Source organism: Penaeus chinensis, chromosome 16 (genome assembly GCF_019202785.1).
Source record: "Penaeus chinensis breed Huanghai No. 1 chromosome 16, ASM1920278v2, whole genome shotgun sequence".
NCBI lineage: Eukaryota > Metazoa > Arthropoda > Malacostraca > Decapoda > Penaeidae > Penaeus > Penaeus chinensis.
This window is the reverse complement of record NC_061834.1, coordinates 24,000,851-24,023,350: the sequence shown is the minus strand read 5'-3', so window position 1 is coordinate 24,023,350 and position 22,500 is coordinate 24,000,851. Positions and strand designations below refer to the sequence as shown.

The 22,500-nt window shown below is 47.4% G+C and overlaps 1 protein-coding gene across 10 annotated transcripts in view; it reads right to left on the bottom strand.

Moving 5' to 3' along the window:
- LOC125033572 (MAP7 domain-containing protein 2-like) overlaps window positions 1-22,500 on the bottom strand; it is a 367,585-nt gene that overhangs the window by 220,471 nt on the left and 124,614 nt on the right. For 9 of the 10 annotated variants that reach the window (XM_047625192.1, XM_047625189.1, XM_047625195.1 and 6 more), the window contains exon 2: window positions 11,006-11,835. The exons of the other annotated variant lie outside the window; for it this stretch is intronic. In XM_047625192.1, coding sequence (XP_047481148.1) covers window positions 11,006-11,420 — 415 coding nt within the window. In that variant the 5' untranslated portion in view covers window positions 11,421-11,835. The remainder of the gene's footprint in view (window positions 1-11,005; window positions 11,836-22,500) is intronic. 10 annotated transcript variants of the gene reach the window in all.

Here is a 22,500-nt window from a genome sequence, read left to right as displayed (position 1 = left end):
TCGTGTCAACGTATCTAACAGAGGAATGTTGAGGACTTGAATTTCCTGGGATAATCAATAGTTCTAATTACGAAAACGCTGCACTTGGAAAGCATAATTCTTCAACACAAACATTTGCGATTCACGCCATCCGCGCTGCGTTCTCGGTCAACCTCCGGAGTGCCTCACAGAGTGCAGAAAATCAATGCTGATTTTCATTTTAACAACTTGTGCTCTGGTGATGTCAGTACCGCCAAGACTTGCATTAGAGCAAGTGACTCGCTGCCCTACGACTCCCATCGTTTTCTATTTTCAAAGCACAAGCAATCGTCTGCTTTCACGTCAGCCATAAAAAGTTCTCTGTTTTCAATCCAGGAATCCTCGAACCAATTTACGAACCGACCTTTCTAAGCCAAGCGCATAAAGCAACAAAAATGACAACCACCTCTTTCCCCCCTTCCTTCCTTCCAATCACCGAAGGAGGACATCATGCGGCCAGAAAATATTGGATCCTCCGATTGCAAGGGGGAGGGGGAGAGGGACAGAATGAGAAAGAGAAAGAGAAGAGAGGAAATGAGAGGAAGAGAGAGGAAGAGAGAGGAAGAGAGAGGAAGAGAGAGGAAGAGAGAGGAAGAGAGAGGAAGAGAGAGGAAGAGAGAGGAAGAGAGAGAGAGAGAGAGAGAGAGAGAGAGAGAGAGAGAGAGAGAGAGAGAGAGAGAGAGAGAGAGAGAGAGAGAGAGAGAGAGAGAGAGAGAGAGAGAGAGAGAGAGAGAGAAGAGAAGGGGAGAGAAGAGAAATGAAGAAAGGGAGGAAGGGAGGGGGAGAGAGGGGGAGAGAGAGAGAGAGAGAGAGAGAGAGAGAGAGAGAGAGAGAGAGAGAGAGAGAGAGGGAGAGAGGGAGAGAGGGAGGGAGGGAGGGAGAGAGAGAGAGAGAGAGAGAGAGAGAGAGAGAGAGAGAGAGAGAGAGAGAGAGAGAGAGAGAGAGAGAGAGAGAGAGAGAGAGAGAGAGAGAGAGAGAGAGAGAGATATGGGGGGGGGGAGAGACAGTGTACCAGAGCGTGTAAGCATATGGGCTTACGAGTATATATAAAGCATACACTTAATACATACTTAATACCGACAACATGCGTGCATGCGTGATTGGGTGTATCTCTATTATATATTAAATATTATATATTATATACATTATATACACATTATATAGATAGATAGATATAGATATTACATCCATACACTGACTGTCCATAAACACATACCATGTTTACGGAAGCTAAGGCAGGGGCTGTGCGCGAGCAGCAATTAGGGCAATGAGCCTATCACGTGGCGGGCGTGGCCCCCGCGGGTGCGTCCTGGCAGCCGGGCTGTCGCGTGACCGAGATCCCGCCAGACAGGTCGTGGTGGGGATCATCGCCGCCCGCGCCCTCTACTTAGCTCCCGCCGAATACTCGGCTGTAACTGCACAAACACCCGCCGAGCTGATGCTCTCAGCCGAATTCCTTCCTCGCATGAAAGCGGGCATTCCGTCGCGGCTAATTAAGCCGAAGAGATCATTTTACTTTGTTTGAGGTTGGGCAAAAAAAGGAGAAGGAACAAAAACGTCCATGGCTGCATACCGAAGGCGCACGGCACACATACTCTAAATTCCGGAGGTTCCAGCACCGCGCGCTTGCTTCCGGCCATGCCCTGCTGACTAGTGCAGGGCCTATGTTATGTCTTTACACAAGATAAAAAAAAAAAAAAAAAAAAAAAATCTTGAAAATTCTCAAAATCTGGTCTTCTGCTGAAGTCTCATTGCAAGCAAGTGCTGAAATAGTGATGTCTGCGATGGGTGTGTCTGCAATGTGTTACGGATGTGTCTTTACAGGATTGGAAGTGTAGACATTTAGGTCGTTTTCGCAATGATGGACGATTGGAGGGTATCTAAGACGAATTAATCAACCACATAATGCCAACTTCCCTTCCACTACGCCGTAATTTTAAAATGAGGCGGAGGTTCCAAGAAGAATCATCCCATCAACGATTTTTTAGATGTAAAGTTTGATTAAGACTAATGGAAAAGTTCCGTTATCTCTAATGACACTTGGACTAAAAAACGAGAAATGAAATTTTGTTTCACTTTTCGACATACTTCTAACAAAATCACCGCAATAAATTAGAAAATTAAATAAACAAACAGTACTTCAAAACTGCCCCACCTTCACTGAAACATGACTTTCAGAAGCAGCAACAGCATGTTAACTGTAATATGCAAAACGGCCTAAGAATCCCGACTCCCAAGGCTGCGAACTCCCAAGAACCAAACAACAGCTGATGTCTCACGAACGCCCAAGACTAAAGCTTATATCGCTAACAACCAATACTCGCGCCTAGTGCCCGGGCGAAGGCCGCTGAAGATCGTGCCGATGGGCGGCCGTGTTTATTAACTGTGCCGTAGAGCTTACGTGGTCGGAGGTTGTCCGCGCCGAGCTCTTTCCTTTATTTGTTTGTCGTGTGACTTAGAGCGTTAGATGATCTTAGGATAAAAGACGTTTGGGCTTGTGGGTCCTTTGTACAGTGTCTCCACTCTCTTCAAGGACAAGAGTACAAACTTCGAGATCAGAAAATTAAAAATACATGCATAAACCTACGAATACAAATATGTTAAAAAGAACATAAACACACGCACAAAATTCCCTACATACATTTTAACACGTGCTCTTAACACTACCTCGTGACTCACGGAAGAAATATGTGATACCTTGGGCGACGAAACGCCTATAACCCGTGAACTTTCCGCCCTACACTTAGGAGTAATGGGACCCCGTTCGCTGTCAAGGGTTGCCTTTGTGTTTAGTTTTGAATAAATATATCGGCCTAATCACCTTAACAGAAACCTGTGTTCATAATCCATTTGTTTTTCAATGCCGCTTACTGCAAGAACTCTGCCTATGCAACGTTTTTTTTATGAACATGTAAGCTTATTTGGAGCTATAGCATTGCTGTGGCATCAGTCACTGAAAAAAATGCTTGTAATCTCAACTGAAAGAAAAAATCTTATTTAGAGATTTCGAGATTAGAACTTTCTAGCTCGACATCGTTGATTAATAGATAAAAAAGACTTTCTAGTTCCTTTATGACTAACTAAACTTCGTGTTCATTCCACTTTCAGCAACAGGCACTGCAAGGCAACTAGAGTGTAGAGAGGCAGAATAAACACCCACGCGTCAGAAGACTTGACTTTGGTCTAAACCAAAGCAAACTAGCATTTCCGTCCTCCGTCAAACCAAACTCTTCGGAAACCTTGGCTTACCCATGCAAGAGATTACGTTCCAGAGAGGCCAGGTCTCCCTCATCTTTAAATAGTGACAACCCGTCAAAGGAAGCCCGTCGTGGTAAAACTGCAATCCATGATACAGAAGAAAGATTAGCATGTTTTTTTCTTCTTTTTGAAGCTAAATGAAACCAATTTTGTGACGCAGGCCTCCCCCTCTCCCTCTTTTTCTAAGACTAAATATAACAAAAGTATAAATATAAACGCGCGAAATACTCTGACCGGAAGTTCAAACAAATTCCCTTCGTCTGTACTTGTGGAATCTAAAGCACCCCTTCCTTTGATTTCCTGCTTTTAAAAAGACAAATGTGTCGCGACGCCTTCCGTGTGTGCGAGATTGAATGAGTGAATGTGTAACTATATGCACGCTATAATCCATCAACCTAAATTCCATTGTATAATCTTCGCATGCGTGTGGGTGTGTGCTTGCGTGTTTGTCTGTGCTCCTGCGTGCGAGCAGACGTGTCGGCGGGGACAGGGGGGTGGGGAGATGATGGGGGGTAAAGGAAAAAAGAGAATGAGGGGGGAGGGAGAGAAAGGGGAAAAGGAAGAGAGGGGAAAGAGGGAGAGGGAGAGGGAGAGGGAGAGGGAGAGGGAGAGGGAGAGGGAGAGGGAGAGGGAGAGGGAGAGGGAGAGGGAGAGGGAGAGAGAGGGAGAGAGAGAGAGAGGGAGGAAGGGAGGAAGGGAGGAAGGGAGGAAGGAAGGGAGGGAGGGAGGGAGGGAGGGAGGGAGAGAGAGAGAGAGAGAGAGAGAGAGAGAGAGAGAGAGAGAGAGAGAGAGAGAGAGAGAGAGAGAGAGAGAGAGAGAGAGAGAGAGAGAGAGAGAAATGGTCAATAATCTACATCAAGTGTCCACATGGTCAACTTCCTAACTTCTTTCCATCCTTCAGTATCGTCTCTGCACACTACTTGAAGCCCCTCAAAGAACGAGAAAGACAAGATGGGGAGGAGGAAGAAGAAGAAGAAGGAGAAGGAAAAGGAGAAGGAGAAGGAGAAGAGAAGAAGAAGAAGAAGAAGGAGAAGTAGAAGGAGAAGGGGAAGGGAAAGAGAAGGGGGAAGGGGAGGGGGGAGAAAAGAAGGGAGAAGGAGGAGAAGGAAGAGGAGAGGGAGAAAAATGTGGAGGAGGAGGAGGAGGAGGAGGAGGAGGAGGAGGAGGAGGAGGAGGAGGAGAAGGAGGAGGAGGAGGAAAAGGAGGAGGAAGAGGAGGAGGGAGGAGGAGGAGGAGGAGGAGGAGGAGGAGGAGGAGGAGGAGGAGGAGGAGGAGGAGGAGGAGGAGGAGGAGGAGGAGGAGGAGGAGGAGGAGGAGGAAGAGGAGGAGGAAGAGGAGGAGGAGGAGGAGGAGGAGGAGGAGGAGGAGGAGGAGGAGGAGGAGGAGGAGGAGGAGGAGGAGGAGGAGAAGGAGGAGAAGGAGGAGAAGGAGGAGAAGGAGGAGAAGGAGGAGAAGGAGGAGAAGGAGGAAAGGAGGAGGAGGAGGAGGAGGAGAGGAGGAGGAAGAGGAGGAGAAGAAGGAGAACGAGATGGAGGAGATGGAGAAAGGGACTTGGAAAAGGAATTGGTAGAAAAGGGGTAGGGATTCTCAAAACAAGGTGCTTTGTTCCTACCCGACTTTGTTTTTCCTAATTACTGAAAAAGGTGCTAATTTTAATTTTACATTTCTGTGAACTACAAAGCATTCTCCGGTACAATCTCAGTTACCCAACTTCAGAAGCTCAGAAAAAATAGAAGACGTGTGGGCGGGGACAAGCGGGGATGGTGAAGTGACAGTGTGGAAGGGACAAGCCAGGATAGGAGATAATGCCTCCAGATGCGAGATGCAGTAATAAGCGGTACCGAACTGGAGCTTAAAGAGTCTTCAATTGTACAAGCAGCCGTCAAAGGGTAGATGGTTTCAGAAAGATGAGGGGAGGCGGAAGTGAAGAGAGGGGAAGCCTGAGGGTAAGGACGGAGGAGAGGGGAGGGGAGGAGAGGGGAGGGGAGGGGAGGGGAGGGAGGGGAGGGGAAGAAGAAAGGGAAGGACATGAGGAGGAGAAGGGAAAGGGGGTGTGTCACAATCCGACTCTCGCAACCAATCAATACACCCGACCCTCTGTGCTTCTTCACCCAACCCTTCCCCTCCACCCTTGCCCTCGCCAACCCCTCTCCTCGCCGTCACACCCACCTGTAACTCGAACGTCGACACATGGAAAGCAAAACACAGCGAGCAGCTCCTACGTTATAACGTCCAAAAGCGACAATTAACTCAACATAACCGCCGTCTATATAACTCACTCACTCACTCACGCTCTCTCTCTCAACCACACACTCACACCCTCAACCACTCACTCATACCCTCTACCACTCACTCATACCCTCTACCACTCACTCACACCCTCAACCACTCACTCACACCCTCCTCCACTCACTCACACCCTCCTCCACTCACTCACACCCTCCTCCACTCACTCACACCCTCCACCACTCACTCACACCCTCCTCCACTCACTCACACCCTCCTCCACTCACTCACACCCTCAACCACACACTCATACTCCCAACTATTCACCCTCAACCACTAACTCACACCCCAGAACACTCGCACCCACAACCACTCATTCACATCCTCAACCATTCACACATTCTCCGCGGTTACAGAAGGGCGCACGCACACACTCGCGAACGCAAGCAAGTGTAGGGCCGAGGCAATGCAGACCAAAGGAGGCAAGGCGGGTTCACGTTACCTGCAGGCTGAACAAGGAGAGTCAGTTACTCGAGAGGATAGGCCAAGGTTGATGTCTCCCTCGACACCAAGCGTGAGAGAAAAAAAATCGCAGGGCAATGAACAACACTCCCTCCTAAAGGTAAGATGTTACAGTAATAACCATGGAGTAATAATAAAAGCCCAGGTAAAGCACAGGTAGCGACAGGAATTCAATAAGCAATAAAAAAAAACTTCCATGTTTTATAAATACACCAAGCTAGATCCCCCCACCTGTAGTTGTTTGCTGTCTAGTAAGGCTTCGCTGTCACTAAGAAGCTAAGGCAGTACCTGAGACCAGATATCGCTAACACGGAGCCTCAAACCCTAGAATTAAAAGGGTAGCCTGAGCATCGTGGCTAAATGAAAATACTAAATGATTAATAAATAAGGAAACAACATTGCTAAAAAACAGACAGGTGAGACTTATCCGCCAGGTCCTAGGCATAAGAAGGGAAGAAACCGCTCAGTGGGAACACCGGACTATCTATTCGTATCACAGCTGCGACAACCTTGTTCGAAACACAAATAAAACTCAGGTGTTAGTGGCCCATAAAAGGCTCGACGTTTACCATCTCTATGAATTAAATATCGTTGGACTCCGCTACCTTAAAAGTCCTTCCCATCCCTTTTTCATCATGAAACTGTTTTCCTAATTTGCTCTCTTCTCATTCATTATTTGACCATTATGATCGGGCTTGCATTTTTTCAGGGTGTAGGCCTATATGCTCTCGACACTTGCCTAAACGTTTCGAAGTTTTTCCTCCTAATTAATCGAATCCTCTTTGCACACGAAGTCTTACACAAGCCACACTTCTTGCACTTACCTCCAGGAACCCTTCGCTCGGCTGGCCACCTGTGTGTGCCGGGAACTGCCTGAACACTCACCTGGAAAGACAAATTGAATTATCAGTGTGAATGACTTAACGAATCTTTTCTATGCAAGGCCCTGAATAAACTTTTCTGGTGTGAAACAAAAGCTTGTTTCTTTTATATATACAAGGTATTCTAAAATGGGATTCACTGCTCCTGCTTTAAAGTTCACTTTAATGTAGTTACTTTGTTACTGCTGACGCAAACTTTGCTGCAATTGGCGTTGATGATGCAACCGTTCGGACAGGATATTAGCAATATAATATAACACAGCGTCCATCACTCTCACAATGAAAAATGCCATTTGGAAAGTGTGACCCGCCGTGTCAATTTCTAGTACAGTAAAGTGCTGGCGGCAGGGAGAGAAGGGGGACGCGGGAAGAGAAGAGTAAAGGATGGAAGGGAGAGGGAGAGGGAGAAGAATGAAAGGGGGAGAGGGGGAGGGAGTGAAAGGGGGAGAGGGAGAGGGAGTGAAAGGGGGAGAGGGAGAGGGAGAGGGAGTGAAAGGGGGAGAGGGAGAGGGAGAGGGAGTGAAAGGGGGAGAGGGAGAGAGAGAGGGAGTGAAAGGGGGAAAGGAAGAGAGAGGGAGAGGGAGAGGGAGGGAGGGAGGGAGGGAGTGAGAGAGGGAGAGGGAGAGGGAGAGGGAGAGGGAGAGGGAGAGGGAGAGGGAGAGGGAGAGAGAGAGAGAGTGGGGGGGAGGGGGAGGGAGAGAGAGGGAGGGAGAGAGAGGGAGAGAGAGGGAGAGGGAGAGAGAGAGAGAGAGAGGAGGAGGAGGGAGGGAGGAAGGGAGGGAGGGAGGGAGGAAGGGAGGGAGAGAGAGAGAGAGAGAGAGAGAGAGAGAGAGAGAGAGAGAGAGAGAGAGAGAGAGAGAGAGAGAGAGAGAGAGAGAGAGAGAGAGAGAGGGGGGGGGAGGGAGAGGGAGAGGGAGAGAGAGGGAGAGAGAGGGAGAGGGAGGGAGAGGGAGGGAGAGAGAGGGAGAGAGGGAGGGAGAGAGAGAGAGAGAGAGAGAGAGAGGAGAGAGAGAGAGAGAGAGAGAGAGAGAGAGAGAGAGAGAGAGAGAGAGAGAGAGAGAGAGAGAGAGAGAGAGAGGGGGGGGAGAGAGAAGGGGAGCAGAGAGAGAGAGAGAGAGAGAGAGAGAGAGAGAGAGAGAGAGAGAGAGAGAGAGAGAGAGAGAGAGAGAGAGAGAGAGAGAGAGAGAGAGAGAGAGGGGGGGGGTAAAGAGAGGGGGAGGTTGGAGAGACGGATAAAGAAAGGGAGAGTGGAAAGGGGATAGAGAGGAAAGAGAGGAGAGAGGGGGGGGGGGGGTGAAAGGGAGACAGCGGAAGAGAGCAAGACAGGCACAAACAGACAGACAGACGGAATGACGAGGAGATCGAATGAATTATCGCGAACGGCCGTAGGTAATATCAGTACAGGCGGGTCTGATGAGCCTGCGTTTGATCTCCGGCCCTTTGATGCTGTCGCTCGCCTGCCCAACCTCCCAACTTTAATAACTTGCACGTTTATATATCTAAACATATACTAATCATATACTAAACACTAGTCAAAAGCATTGTGCAAGGTCTTGACTGACCACAAGTTTGGCTAAAAGGGATAAGGCCTGGTCGGGAAACACTGACAAAGAGTGATAGAGAATAAGAAATTAGAATAGGGGGCGAGATTAACATATTACCGACGGGCACTGTGAGTTTACTTGTTTAATTGATGTCACGCATAGATGGATACACTTGTACCAAGTCTCCAGTGAGCCAGTTATGAGTACTGCCTGTCTCGCTCGTTCATCCTTTTCATTAATTTACGAATATACTTTACGTTATCTTATTTTGCTGTTACAAATATTTATAACATTATAGTAATTATAATGTTTATAATAAAAATAACACCATCAATATTTATAGCACTGGTAAAAAATACGTTTTTCCCGCCAATTCAAGGAAAGGTGAAATCAAGTAAGGTCTCAAGATCTACTAATTGACTCCTTAGTGGCTAAGCACTAGCAGAGCCATCTATGTAGAAACATTTCATAAAAATATAAAAAATGAGCACAGCATTTTCCACATTTTTCATTCATTTCCCCCGGCGGCAATGGGTTAAGTAGGAAATGAGGAAAAGGGTGAATCGAAAGGTGGGAGTGGGGACGAGTTCGAGTGTGGGGCTCATACTGAGTTTCTAGATGGAAATAAAAGAAAAAGGAAAACAAAACCCTGAGAAATTGTTATTCCACAGTACAAGTCTTCTTGTGGGTCTTGTTCGCTGCCACGAAAGAGGGGGGGGGGGGGCACAAAGGTACAAGGCTTAACCTCAAGAAAATCCCTATCGCCTGAACGTGAAAGACGGATATACATCGCCGATACTTTGAAGACAGAGCTTATGATTACTGAAGGAATGATGCGAGATGACAACAATCACAGGCATCCTGCCAGCGCCAGCACGTCCGCAGCAACCAGATCAGTCAGGGCACACGGGAAGAGCCGGCCACCAAACGGCGAAGTCGCATCCTGCCGTGACACAACAACTAAACTTGACACTGGCCACATGCGGCCGCGCTCCCCGATAAGCAACGAGAACATATCACGTGACAGCCCACCATCGCATACCCTTCCTTCTCCTCTCAGCGTCTCCATTCGCCCCGCTTTCACCTCCGCTTCTTTTATACCCTACTCATTCAAACCTCACTCAACAATCCTTCTCATCTCTATCTCCCTCCTTCTCTTCCTTGTCATTTTCTTCACTCTTTCCTTCTGTTCCTCCATCTTTCCCTCACTTTCACTCCCCCTCTCCGCCTGGGTAGTCTTCTTCCCAGGACACGAATCCTTGTCGACTCGGAGCACTTCTCGAAGAACACGCGACTCTTCCTCCGGCAACAACATTAGGGCCTCCCGTAACAGGTTTACACGCACTTGCACATGCATGCATCTACGCACGTACACACACACGCACGCACACGCACACACACACACACATGCACGCACGCACGCGCACACACGCACGCGCACACACACACACGCGCGCGCATATACACACGCACGCACGCACACACACACACACACACACACACACGCAAACATAAACATAAACATACACATACACATACACACACAAAGAGAGAGAGAGAGGGAAGAGAGAGAGGGGGAGAGTGGGAGAGAGAGGAAAGAGAGAGAGAGAGAGAGAGAGAGAGAGAGAGAGAGAGAGAGAGAGAGAGAGAGAGAGAGAGAGAGAGAGAGAGAGAGAGAGAGAGAGAGAGAGAGAGAGAGAGAGAGAGAGGGGGGGGGGGGGTAAGAGTAGGCACGCAGACAAAACGGATCCCAATCGTTACGAGAAAATGGAAATATAATACTTTTTAGCATGACCTAACTGCGAGACCCAAGAAACGCTCATATAATTTTACTTTAGAGTCGGCTTCCATGCAAATCAAGCCAAGTGTTCCCTGTCCGTCCTTGTTCCCGCGGCTCTTTACGTAACGCGTCTGAGGCAACGGGCGGCATCGCTCTCTCCGGGCCTCGCCGCTGTCTGGGCTAATGCATGCAACACAAACCCGGCGGGCGAGAAGTGTGGACGCAGCCAATCTGCGTCAATATCTCGGAACCTTCGACAGTGCGACGATTTACGTGCAAGTCACTGATTAAAGTAAGTGTTGTAATGAATACATTATCAATAATCTAATTCTTGCAGCTATATATCCATAGAAATTGATATCTTCATATCTTACAGCGCATTCATTGAGTATGTTTTCCTGTGCATTATTATGAAAAATATATGGATTTTAAAATTCTAAAATCTAATTAATGACATCCTACATAATATTCCAAGGAAACTTACCTTGTATATTCTGGGCCTTTGCATTGTACCAAGTGCGGTCTTGTGAAAACGACACCGTATATTGAACTGTGTGTCAGCAACCAGATATTTCTCACACTCTGTAACTTACCCGAATATACATTCCAATATGAGTAAAAATTCTTCTCCGTAAAACTAACACATTACCTCTCTTCCTCATCACTGTCACCGACCTTTTAGGGTTCGAAAATAAATATGCTTACATTCAGAATTCCAATCAACAACCAATTAAAGGAATCCCACAGATGCTCCCAGCCCGCCCACACAGACCTACCTATGAGGACGGTTCCTTGGCCGGCGGTGTGGACGGTGAGTCCCTCGTGATGGTCGAGCAGCGTGAGGGAGCGACGGTCCGCCCGCGGGGCCACGTGGGCGTGCGGGGAGCGAGGTTTGTGCGAGGACTCGCGCGCGGGCGAGGCGGACCGGCCCGTCAGCCCCGGCAGGTCCCAATCCGGCAACGACGCGGACAGCGCCGGGTCCAAGGACATGAGGTCGGCACGGAATGTTCCGGCGTCCATGGTAAGCACGGCGTCGGGGAGCAGGAAGAAGGAGTCGCACGGCCACGAGTCGTACTCCCGCTGCTGGTCGTGCATGAGGCGCGGGGCGTCCTCCAGTTCCAGGGAGGTGCGCCGCTCCGGGACCACGTACAGCTCCCGCCGGGGCACCGACACAGACGCCGACCGCGACATGGCCCCGTAGCGAGGTCGCGCCGGCACTCCTTCCTCAACGCCTCTCGCGTCTCGCCCGCAGGTGAAGTCCCAAGTAAATAGCACCTAAGTTCTACAACGTTACGCACAATCGACACTATGTAAAAAAGCAACACTACGATATGACGTTTGTTTATGGAGGTGTAAACAAGCCATATATTTAGTGCCAGAGGGCCACACGGCTGCCTCTGGATGGCCCTGCTCGGGGGCTGGCGTCACAACCTGCTCGTTGGCCCACCTCGCACTCCAGGGTGACCACACTCGGGCACAACCACGCGGTCACTGTCTGTCACAACTGACCAACTTTACAACCATGTGTAATGTTTTCAGTCTCGTTCTCGACAGTATCACATGTTCGTTACGTTTCGTTTCCTTTTTCTAAATATAGAACTCGATTCTGGAAAATAAAATCACACATTGATAATCCTTCTTAAACAGTCGAAAGGACTTCATCGGAAACTAGATTCACAGTGTGGTTCATTTCACTCGACGGCTGGTTGGTTCTCAATATGAAGGCCTGACATTTGATGAGATTTAATGATCACGACTATAGTAGTAATATCAGTCTAAGGCAATGCCAATAACTGAAATCGTGACTGATGACTTTGACTTATGATGACTTATGATGACTTATGATGACTTATGATGACTTATGATGACTGATGATGATGATGATGATGATGATGATGATGATGATGATGATGACGATGACGATGACGATGACGATGACGATGGCGATGACGATGACGATGACGATGACAATGACGATGACGACGATGACGATGGTGAAGATGATGACAATAGTTAAACTAAGAACGCTACTACAAAAAATCTTCCTATCATGCAAAATCCCCGTGTCCAACTCCGGAACACGATACGAAGAACGCACAGACCGAAAAAGCCTCCTCTCCGAAGTCGATCTCCAAGACAACCAAAAATATCTTGAACTTTTGAGGACTCGCGGAAGGACACGGCGACCAGGAATGTCGTTTCCATGGCAACCGGATGCCCGTGAACCGGCCTCGGCACCCGGAGATCTATACCCGGTGAACCTTAACTGTGTGTGTGTGTGTGTGTGTGTGTGTGTGTGTGTGTGTGTGTGTGTGTGTGTGTGTGTGTGTGTGTGTGTGTGTGTGTGTGTGTGTAAAATCGCGAACAGAAATATTACAATCTTCAATTACATTTTCGTCTAAATTCAAAATCCAGAAAATAAACATGTACATCCTTGAATAAAGAAACCTAATATCTTAAATATGTCCCCACACGGAGCCCAATTAAGCACAAAACAAATCATCATGAACAAATTATCATGTAAGCCTTCGTAATATAATTAAATCGCACAACCTTGCAATAGTTCTAGCCTTTCGACCAGACAAAAAAGAACAAAAACAAATAATAACGATTATCTGGGAATAATCACGCCGACAAAACGACCCTTGCACCAATTACACTTCCAAGCGTTAATCAATCAGACGGGCGAACTCAACCCAAATTCTATTTCGAAAGCCATTAGGCCGAGAGGACAGAACCAAAACGTACACGCAATTAACGAGTGAACCAGACAATCACATGATGACGACTGTGATGAACCAGCGGACCCTGACAGACTCTTCACAGACCGGCCCGTGCAACTCGGCCAGTTTTGTTTCCTCAGATCAGACCATAAAAACGTCCTTTTAGACAATCGCCTCAGACCAGACCGCCAGACTGACCCATTACACCGTCCAATTAGACTGTCCCCTAAGAATCAGACTGTCCCCCAGGATTATCCCATCAGACCACGAGTTTAAGAAAATCGTTATTAACCAGGTGCTGGCCACCGCCCTTCCCTACGCTGTCTATCATGCTCACTGCCCACAGTAATGTCACCGGATATTGATTCATGGGGATCTTGGGCGCATGGAAACGACAGAGGCATAACACACCCTCCGCCCGCGCGCTTGACCGTGTCAAATTTACCGAATTCTACCCTTCTGTTATCTATCACCATACACAAATTGTTACGCTTCTATTAACATCACAAATGGAAACATAAACAGCTTAGAGATGATGCAATGAAAGGGGCACTTTTGCACGACCTTGTTTTCAAAAGCAAGAGGGAGCGGCGCATAACGACCTCCCGTTGCGGACCAGAATGCGGACCTCTAGTCTTCTCCAATGTTTATCTCACGACTCTGCCAGCTCCACCTGGCTGGCGCAGGCGAGAGGAAGCAGGGAAGGGATGGAGGGAATGAAGGCTGAGCTGAAATTTTGCTTTCATCGCTGGACCAATTTAGCAGACTGACCGACCGTCTATTAACATGTCCTTAAATCATCAAACTTATTCCATTAGCGAGATGCGCACATTTCATACAAGCGCTCGAATACTCATTTAAAAAGCACCACAGGCTGATGAGTTTGCTTCCCTCACAACATTGCGCTAATCTTCCCTAATTACCGGAAAGCCGAACATAATCCACCCGGCTTTTCGACAGGCATCCATCAGCATAATAATAATATCACACACATTTACTCACACACAGACACTCTCTCTTTCTTACTGCCTCTCTCCCTCTCCCTCTCCTCCTCGCTCCCGCTTTCTCCCCATCTCCATCCCACTACCCTCTCCCTCCTCTTCTCCACCTTTACCCTCTCATTCTTTTTCTCACCCCTTCACTTCGCAAACAATCGAGGCTACTTCCCAATGACTGTGGTATATGACAGTTATGTATATTAAGCCTATCATACTCACAACAACAACCCCTTAAAACTGGGGCGGAAAGGAGCAGGCGGTGAAGAATATGTGGGTGATTTTACATGAAGAAAAACAAAGATTTTCTCAATGGAATTGAGTTAGCAATGGAGACCAAACGTGAATGAATTTAACAAACAACGGCACCAAAACGGCCTCTTGACTACTAATAATCAATAAATATGAAGAAATAATCAGACAAATAGTTACATCGAAAAAATACAGCAAATAAAAAATGTCAACTAGGGCTCCCTCTCAAGCGGCGGTTACCGAAGCACCTGTTCATTAGTCCCCCTCCCCCCGCGACCCTAATCAACTTCGGTGTCCCCCTCTACCTCCCCCTACTTCCTCCGCCCCCTCTCCAGGCAATGTTCCTTTAGACGCCGCTCCCTGACGATCGGCTATCCGGCTCGACCAGCTATCCGACAAGGCGCGGAACCCCACTATTAGCGTCGGCTTTCTCCGGCCTCCCGACAAACACATAGCACGATTCGAGTTATCTTCTTCATCGCTGTATCTCTTAGATGATATACCATGCTTGTCTCCCTGCGCACGGACGCGCTCGGACGTGACTAAAAGGGGTGAAAGAAAGTTAGTCCTAAAGCATTTCCCAAATACTTCCTCTTTTGTGTTGTTATTTTCCTTTGTCATTCTCCCTTATCTTTTTATTTACTTTCTTATTATTATCCTATCTTAACAACCCTTACCCATGCCCCTCTTGATCCCCCCTTTCCCCTCTTCCTTACTCTCTCTTTCACTGCCCCGTGCCTCCATCCCCTCTCTCCTTCTCTGGCCACAAGTCCTCCAACACAATGCGAAGACAACAGCCCCAGGAGCGCCACCCTCGGCACCGAGCTCCATCACGTGACGAGAGGAGGTTGTGTGTCGGCGCTGCAATGGCACTCTCGAGGCACCACCCTCACGAGGACGTGACCGGCTGCCACTCCCCTTTCCCGCGTGGAAGGCGAGTGCCACTCCCCGTCGGCTAATGACAAAACTAATACATTAAGGAAATGCGAAAACATGCTTGTCAAATAAGCACTCTACGGAGGGAATAATAATTTGGACATGTTGGAATCATGTCCACTTATTTCATATATATGACAAACACGTCTATGCAAATGTCCTTCCGTCCACATGAGTATTCCGAGGTCTAATTTGAATCTGCAATTGACCGCAATGCTTAAATCTTAGCAGGTATCTGTTATCTCTGCCTTAAATCCACTAATAGCATCCAAAATACTTCCGTATCAGGACAATATCATCTATTGAATAATCACGCTCCACAAACAGCAATAGCAGCAAACAGCGACAGCAGTTGTGCCCCCCCCCCCCCCCAAGAGCGCAGAAGTCCGCCCAGCAGGGGTGGGTTGCGCGTAATGCAGGAGAGCACCGAGGCCGCCCGACAGCGCCGGCCTCCCGAGTGGAACGTATGAGTCAGCAGGTCGCCAGTTGCACATTATACATAATGAAGCCGGTTACTGGCTGGCCCGGGTATCTCAACTACATAATGATTGCGCACAACCTAATAAGCCCCGCGCTTACACTCGATACCTCTCGCGCTGGGATCGACAAAACCAACAAGCGTCTCGTTTTATCCCAGAAAAGATGCAAGCAGAACGTACGTGCTTGTGGCTCCCTAGACATCACAAACAGACGATAAAGGAAAAAGCAAAATGTTTTGGCAATCCGATATTGAAATGCACGGACGTTATTCCCGTAGTATTAATATCACTCTCTTTATATCAAAAGCTTAATATTTCCAACAATGTCTATACCCCAGATTGTACTGGGAAATCAAGCCGTGGAAACTGACAACACTGCCTGCTCCTGTTCAACCGTCGCCGCATGGGCATGAAAAACTGTAGTCGGCTGCTGTTGTGGATCCCTGCAGCTGTCCTCACGCCTGACTCAACAAATCGTGTGCTACACACTGGCCGTTCGGGTGTATTTGTGTGAGAAGGGGGGGGGGGGGTGAAACGCGAACAGTGCCAGGCATAGGCTGCAACTCTAGCCCTTCCCCTCCCACGGCGGGAAAGGACAGAGGTAAACGATGTCACTGATGCATAAGGAACAGCAAAACAACATTGGTTATCTTACAACGTAAATCGCCCAACTCTTTTTCTTAACTTCAACCCAGCAACATCTACCGCTACATTGCAATCATAGCAGCTCGCTGTCTCTTGGCTAACGACCATTCGCCTTCTGCCGCGACATCTGTCACCATTAACTCCGCGAAAACCATTAGCGACCGCCCGCACCATGAACCCCCCGCGACCACCATCAATAACCAAAAGCCACGATCGGCAAAGCCTAAATCACCGCCGCCAGCATCAGCAAGAGGACACCGACCCGCGGGGTGGGCGGGGCGCGTGATGTGGCCGCGGCCGTTACGGGCGGAATGCCTCCTCCCTAATCAAAGCCAATGTCACAATGGATTATTCCTTCCTACAAGAGTCGTCCAATCTTACATTAGAATTCAATTTCACTCCACCTCAGATTTTTATCGTGGGATCCGTTAAGGTTCCTTCCAAAACTATCCTGCTGCCAAAAAACTCGCGATCTCTTCGGCTCGAAGCCTCGCCATTGCAACCGACATTGACAAGCAAATTGTCTATTATTTCTGATTCTGCCATAATCTCCCCGATTTACTGCATCTGCTTTATGCACTCTCGAGGTGACCAGCCAAGGGCGGGAGGAGAAAGGCACACAGGCAGATGGTCACGGTAAATGGGCAAATAATAAAAAACAGTCAGCTTACTCTCTTGCTTTCAAATACCTGCTTTTGTTTGTGAAACTTTAAAAAAATGAGAGAACGGATCCTAGAAACGAGCCTTTCATATTAATCTGTCAATCAATCAATCAAAAGCCCCCTCCTCTCACCCTACTAGCCACAGGTGGAACACGCAACCACAACCACTTCATTATATCTCCATCGACACTCGAACACACCTTTTCCCAAGCTCTCCATTCACTTATTCAAGTTGTTAGAAATCGCCACCAGCACTAAAAACAACTCACTCGCGTTCGTGGATATCGTTACCGGCAATAAAACAATCCATTCAGATGACTGACCGTGTTTAAAAAAGAGCCCAGTAAGGTTACCGTTTATGATTACCGAGCCTAAAAAAAATATTGACCATAGTTACCAGCAGATAATAGTTACTGGTATTTGTTACTAGCACTGAAGTTTGTGTGCCATTGTCAACTCCGCCTGTGACCTTGCTGCCATGCGCGTTTCAAAGGACCATTCGAACCCACAAATCTACCTGTATATACGGCGGAGAGACATCCGAGCCGCGTAAGCCTGGATATCTTTCTTCAACATTGCTCTTTGCATCATGGCTTTGCCCTCTGGTGCAGTCATACATCATACATCATACATCTATGTGAGTGGGTGAGAGAGAGAGAGAGAGAGAGAGAGAGAGAGAGAGAGAGAGAGAGAGAGAGAGAGAGAGAGAGAGAGAGAGAGAGAGAGAGAGAGAGAGAGAGAGAGAGAGAGAGAGTGAGTGAGTGAGTGAGTGAGTGAGTGAGTGAGTGAGTGAGTGAGTGAGTGAGTGAGTGAGTGAGTGAGTGAGTGAGTGACTGAGTGACTGAGTGAGTGACTGAGTGAGTGAGTGAGTGAGCGAGTGAGCGAGTGAGTGAGTGAGTGATTGAGTGATTGAGTGAGTGAGTGAGTGAGTGAGTGTATGTGTGTGTATACATATATCAAACATATATAACCCAAACCAATGCATGATTTTATATTTGGCTTTTTAAAGTACTCCAAAGTATAAGAAAAAATATTTCGTTTGAGGCTTTTCTTGCGCCATCTACATTTTAAGAAGTAAAACGGCTCGACATCAAAGGACGCCGCAAAGGTGTTCCCGGCGTAAAGAAAAAAAAAATCCCAAGATGATATTCTTCAATCGATGGCCAAAAACAAGACTAAGAAAAAATCGCATTTTTTCGCCCTCTCTCTTCATCTGCACCTCCACTTCTTTCCTTTATTTTTCCCCAGCCCCATTCATCGTTTTTGTTGTAGTTACCCTTTCCTTGTCGCTCTCCCTTGTTGCCGAAAACCTACAATTCATTAACCTGGACTCGCAATAACTGGCAGTCAATTAAACTTCCCAATCACTCTTCCCGGGGCGAATCCTCGTATGGCGACGCACGAATTATATCTAATAAAGGATAGAAGTACAGGGGAGACGGAGGGGGGCGGGAGGAGGAGACAAGAGGGGAGGGAGGCGCCGGAGAAGGGAGCGGAGGTTAGGGGAAGGGGAGGGGAGGGGAGGGGAGGGGAGGGGAGGGGAGGGGGGGGGGAGGGGAGGGGGAGGGGGAGGGGAAGGGGAGGGGAAGGGAGAGGAGAGAGGCCAGGGTTGAGGGGAGGGGGGAGGGGAGGGGCAGTAGGTAAAACAGGTGGTATGCCAGGTGAGAGGGCCTTGCAGGTGTTGGCAGAGTAATCAAGTGCACATCGACCTTCACACCAGGCACTCTCGGCCAGTGCTTATCTCAATAGTAAAGGTATGACGAAACTTTTAATTGAAATTCCGCATATCGAGAGAAAAGGTGGCTGGCGTAAAAACAACAGAAGGCGGCGGGACGACGGGGCGCGGCGCCCTCCTTTTCCCCACCGCGATGCAAGGCGGAGGGCAAAGGTCCGAGGAGCGGGCGGAAAAGGTGGTGTGAGATCGAGGTGTCCTTAACCCTTGACCTCGACGGCGACAATTGCCGCATGACACACATTCTACACCCTCCCCTCCCCCCTTCTCTCCCCTCAAACCCAACACACGCTGTAGTAGCGAGCGAGCGAAAGGTGTGTGACCCCAAGGTTTGTGACTCACACGTCCTAACACACTCCCGCTTCCATCGCCTCCAGCTTTGCCGTGCATCAGCGTTATTGCACACCCTGCGCCCTGCATTCCCACGTGTCACTCCTTCCAATGTTTAGTTTCTGTTCAAACAACATCTTTCCATTTCACTTTCATCTCCTTTGTTATCTTTTGTTATCCTCTTCCTCTACAACTCTTATCTCTTTGTTTCTTCTCAGTGTCTCTTTTGTCTCCACATCTTATCCTTTTCCTCTTCGCCCGTCTTATCAATAACGTTCTTTCTCGTCATCTTCCTGCTTTCTACACAGCTCTTGTACCCTTCCTGCATATGCAATATCTTGTCTCTCCCTCGGTCATAAATGCGCCACATTCTTTCCTTATTTTTCTTCGCGTTTCATATTTCCTTCGTCTCCTGTCTGATATTCTATTTTCATGTGATTTCCCTCCAGCTTAAATCATTCGTGCCTTACCATTCTTCTTCCTCGATAACAAAGTATCTAAAGTATGCACTTTTGCATCCGTGCTTGAATCGCCATCCTTTTATTCCTGAAATATCCATCGGTAAAAAAAAATCAGGAAAGTGTAACATGAGCAAGACAAATTTAAAACAAGACTGGCACCTAAACAATAAAATGTCATGCGTGACACATGAGGCATTTACATGCCTCGAGAGCTGCAACGAGCTCACTCCTTCCCCACCAAGGGAAGGACGGCAAGGCTCATGGCGTCAAGAGAGAGGCGTCACCTACGAGGGAAAGTCAACACCAGCGCAGTAACGTCAACGCCGGCGACGCCGAGTCACCGCCAACAAGCGAGAGGAGTCACCACTTTACTAGCAACGGCAGAAACGCAACGTCAGTCAATGGACAGAGCTGATCACTTTATCGAGAGACGGACGACAATTTCGCAGCAAGAACAAGCTCCAAAGCGGTAGAAAGGGATGTCGTTCCCCACGCAAACGCCCCATTCCATGAAAGTGACAGAAGGGAAGTGACAAGATACGATCTCGCGCTCTCCGAGGGGGTGATGTCCACAACAGAGGGATGAGGGAAAGCGGGAGGAGGATCCGTCTCGGGAGCGAAGGAGAGCCATGACAGCCAAAAAGATAACATCATCGGCTTCTACGCCAGGTCACATTTCACCGGGATTCTCGCCGTCTCCTCTGATTTCCTCTGGAACTCCTTCAACGCCAGCATCACTAGCTGCCATCACCCCATCTGTTGGCTACAGTCACGTGCAGTGGACATCGACAGATGACAAATCATGTTTACTAACTAGCGGTCCTTTCAGGAGCTCATCAGAAAGCCCACTTAGGACTCTCAACTTCTCGCTCACGCTCAACAATGGGAGAAGGACCAAACCGTGGACGCTGCCAATCTCATATATAGCGGGCGCCAAGCCTGAAATTCTACCTTTTCAGGTCGACCCGTAATTGCATCCATCACGAGCACGGTATATTAACATAATTATACATACGTATCACGAATATTCAAACAAACATGCAAACCACGGCACCCTCTTAAATATCAAACAGACTATTTACCGAGTGCCACAGATTAGCATTTTGACCAAATAGCGTCGGGTAATTACTGGCGATCATTCGCGGGCTTAAATAAACTCGTAAAAGCGGGCACGAGGATCAAGGCCTAGCACTGTGCACTGAGCACGGGCCGGGATAATGCACAGAGCGCCGAGCAGTGCGAGGGCGAAAGGGCGGGGTGCATCTGCGGCCGCGGGGGAGACCACGACACAATGAGATGATTCAACAGGGTACGAGGGGGAGGGCATCGGAGGGGGACAGAGAAGGACAGAAAGAAACAAAGACTATGAGAGTGTGTGTGAGTGAGTGAGTGAGTGAGTGAGTGAGTGAGTGAGTGAGTGAGTGAGTGAGTGAGTGAGTGAGTGAGTGAGTGAGTGAGTGAGTGAGTGTGCGTGTGATTTATATGCATATATACATATACATATATATACAAATACATATACATATACAAATATCATATACACATAAATGTACATGTATATGTACATAAATATATACATATACATGCAAATACATATATATACAAATATACAAATACACACACACACACACACACACACACACACACACACACACACACACACACACACACACACACACACATACAAACATACATACATACATAACCACACACACACACACACACAATATATATATATATATATATATATATATATTACTTATAAAATATATATATACATATATATATATGTAAGTACATATATGTGTAAATATACATATATATATATGTATGTTTAAATACATATATATCTTATACATTTATATATATATATATATATATATATATATATATATATATATATATATGCATATGTATATGTGTGTAATATGCATGTTCGTATATGTATGTAAATAATATATAAGTATATATAATATATACGTATATGCATATATGTATATATGTATAGACGTATATGTATATGTGTATGTGTATGTGCATATGTACACATGTATATACGTATGTTTATATACATACATGTGTATACATGTATATGTATATATATGTATGTGTATACATGTATATGTATATATACAGACAGACAGACAGACAGACAGACACACACACACACACACACATATTATATATTGTATATTTGTGTATATATATGTGTGTGTGTATATGTGTATATATATATATATATATATATATATATATATATATGTATGTATATATATATGTATATGTATATGTATATGTATTTGTATATATATGTATATATATATTACATATATATGTATATGTATATATCTATATATGTATATGAATATATGTATATATGTACATTAGTATATGTATATTTATATGTATATGTATCTGTGTGTGTGTGCGCTCACTGAATGAGTGCGTGATCGAGCGAGCGGGAGAAATGCCATAGCAGGAAGAAAGGAAGGATGACGGGAAGGAGAAAGACGAAAGTGCCGATGCGAGGAGGCGCCTGGACCCGCGGATGAGAAAAGTAACGGAGCGGGATGCACAGGACCGGAACGCCCGCCCGCCCGCCCGCCCGCCCGCCCGCACCTGCCGCCCCTCCCCCTCTACCATTCCCTTCCCTCCACTGGACACACCTCATAAAAGACAACTCGCCGGCCCCACCACCTCCCCTATACCCTCCCTCCCCCTCTCCCTGACCTTTATTCACCGTCTCCCCTAAGAAAAAAGAAAAAAAACAAATAAAAATAAAGAGAAGAGAGAAAGACCTCGCTCTACTATAACCTCCACTGGATATATAAGAAAAAAAAAAGTCTGGAACCTCTCGCCGCACGCAACCCTTCCGGCACGTCCATTAATTTAAAGACCCAAAACCTCATTAACAACCCCCCGCCCCCCACCCCCCACGGCCGCCCCCGCCACCCCCTCCCAAACCTACCGCTGAACAAATCACGGATTTTAATGATGTCGCCTCCCTCGTGCAACCAACCAGCTGCTGCCGCCTCATCCTGGACCTCTCAAGCCCT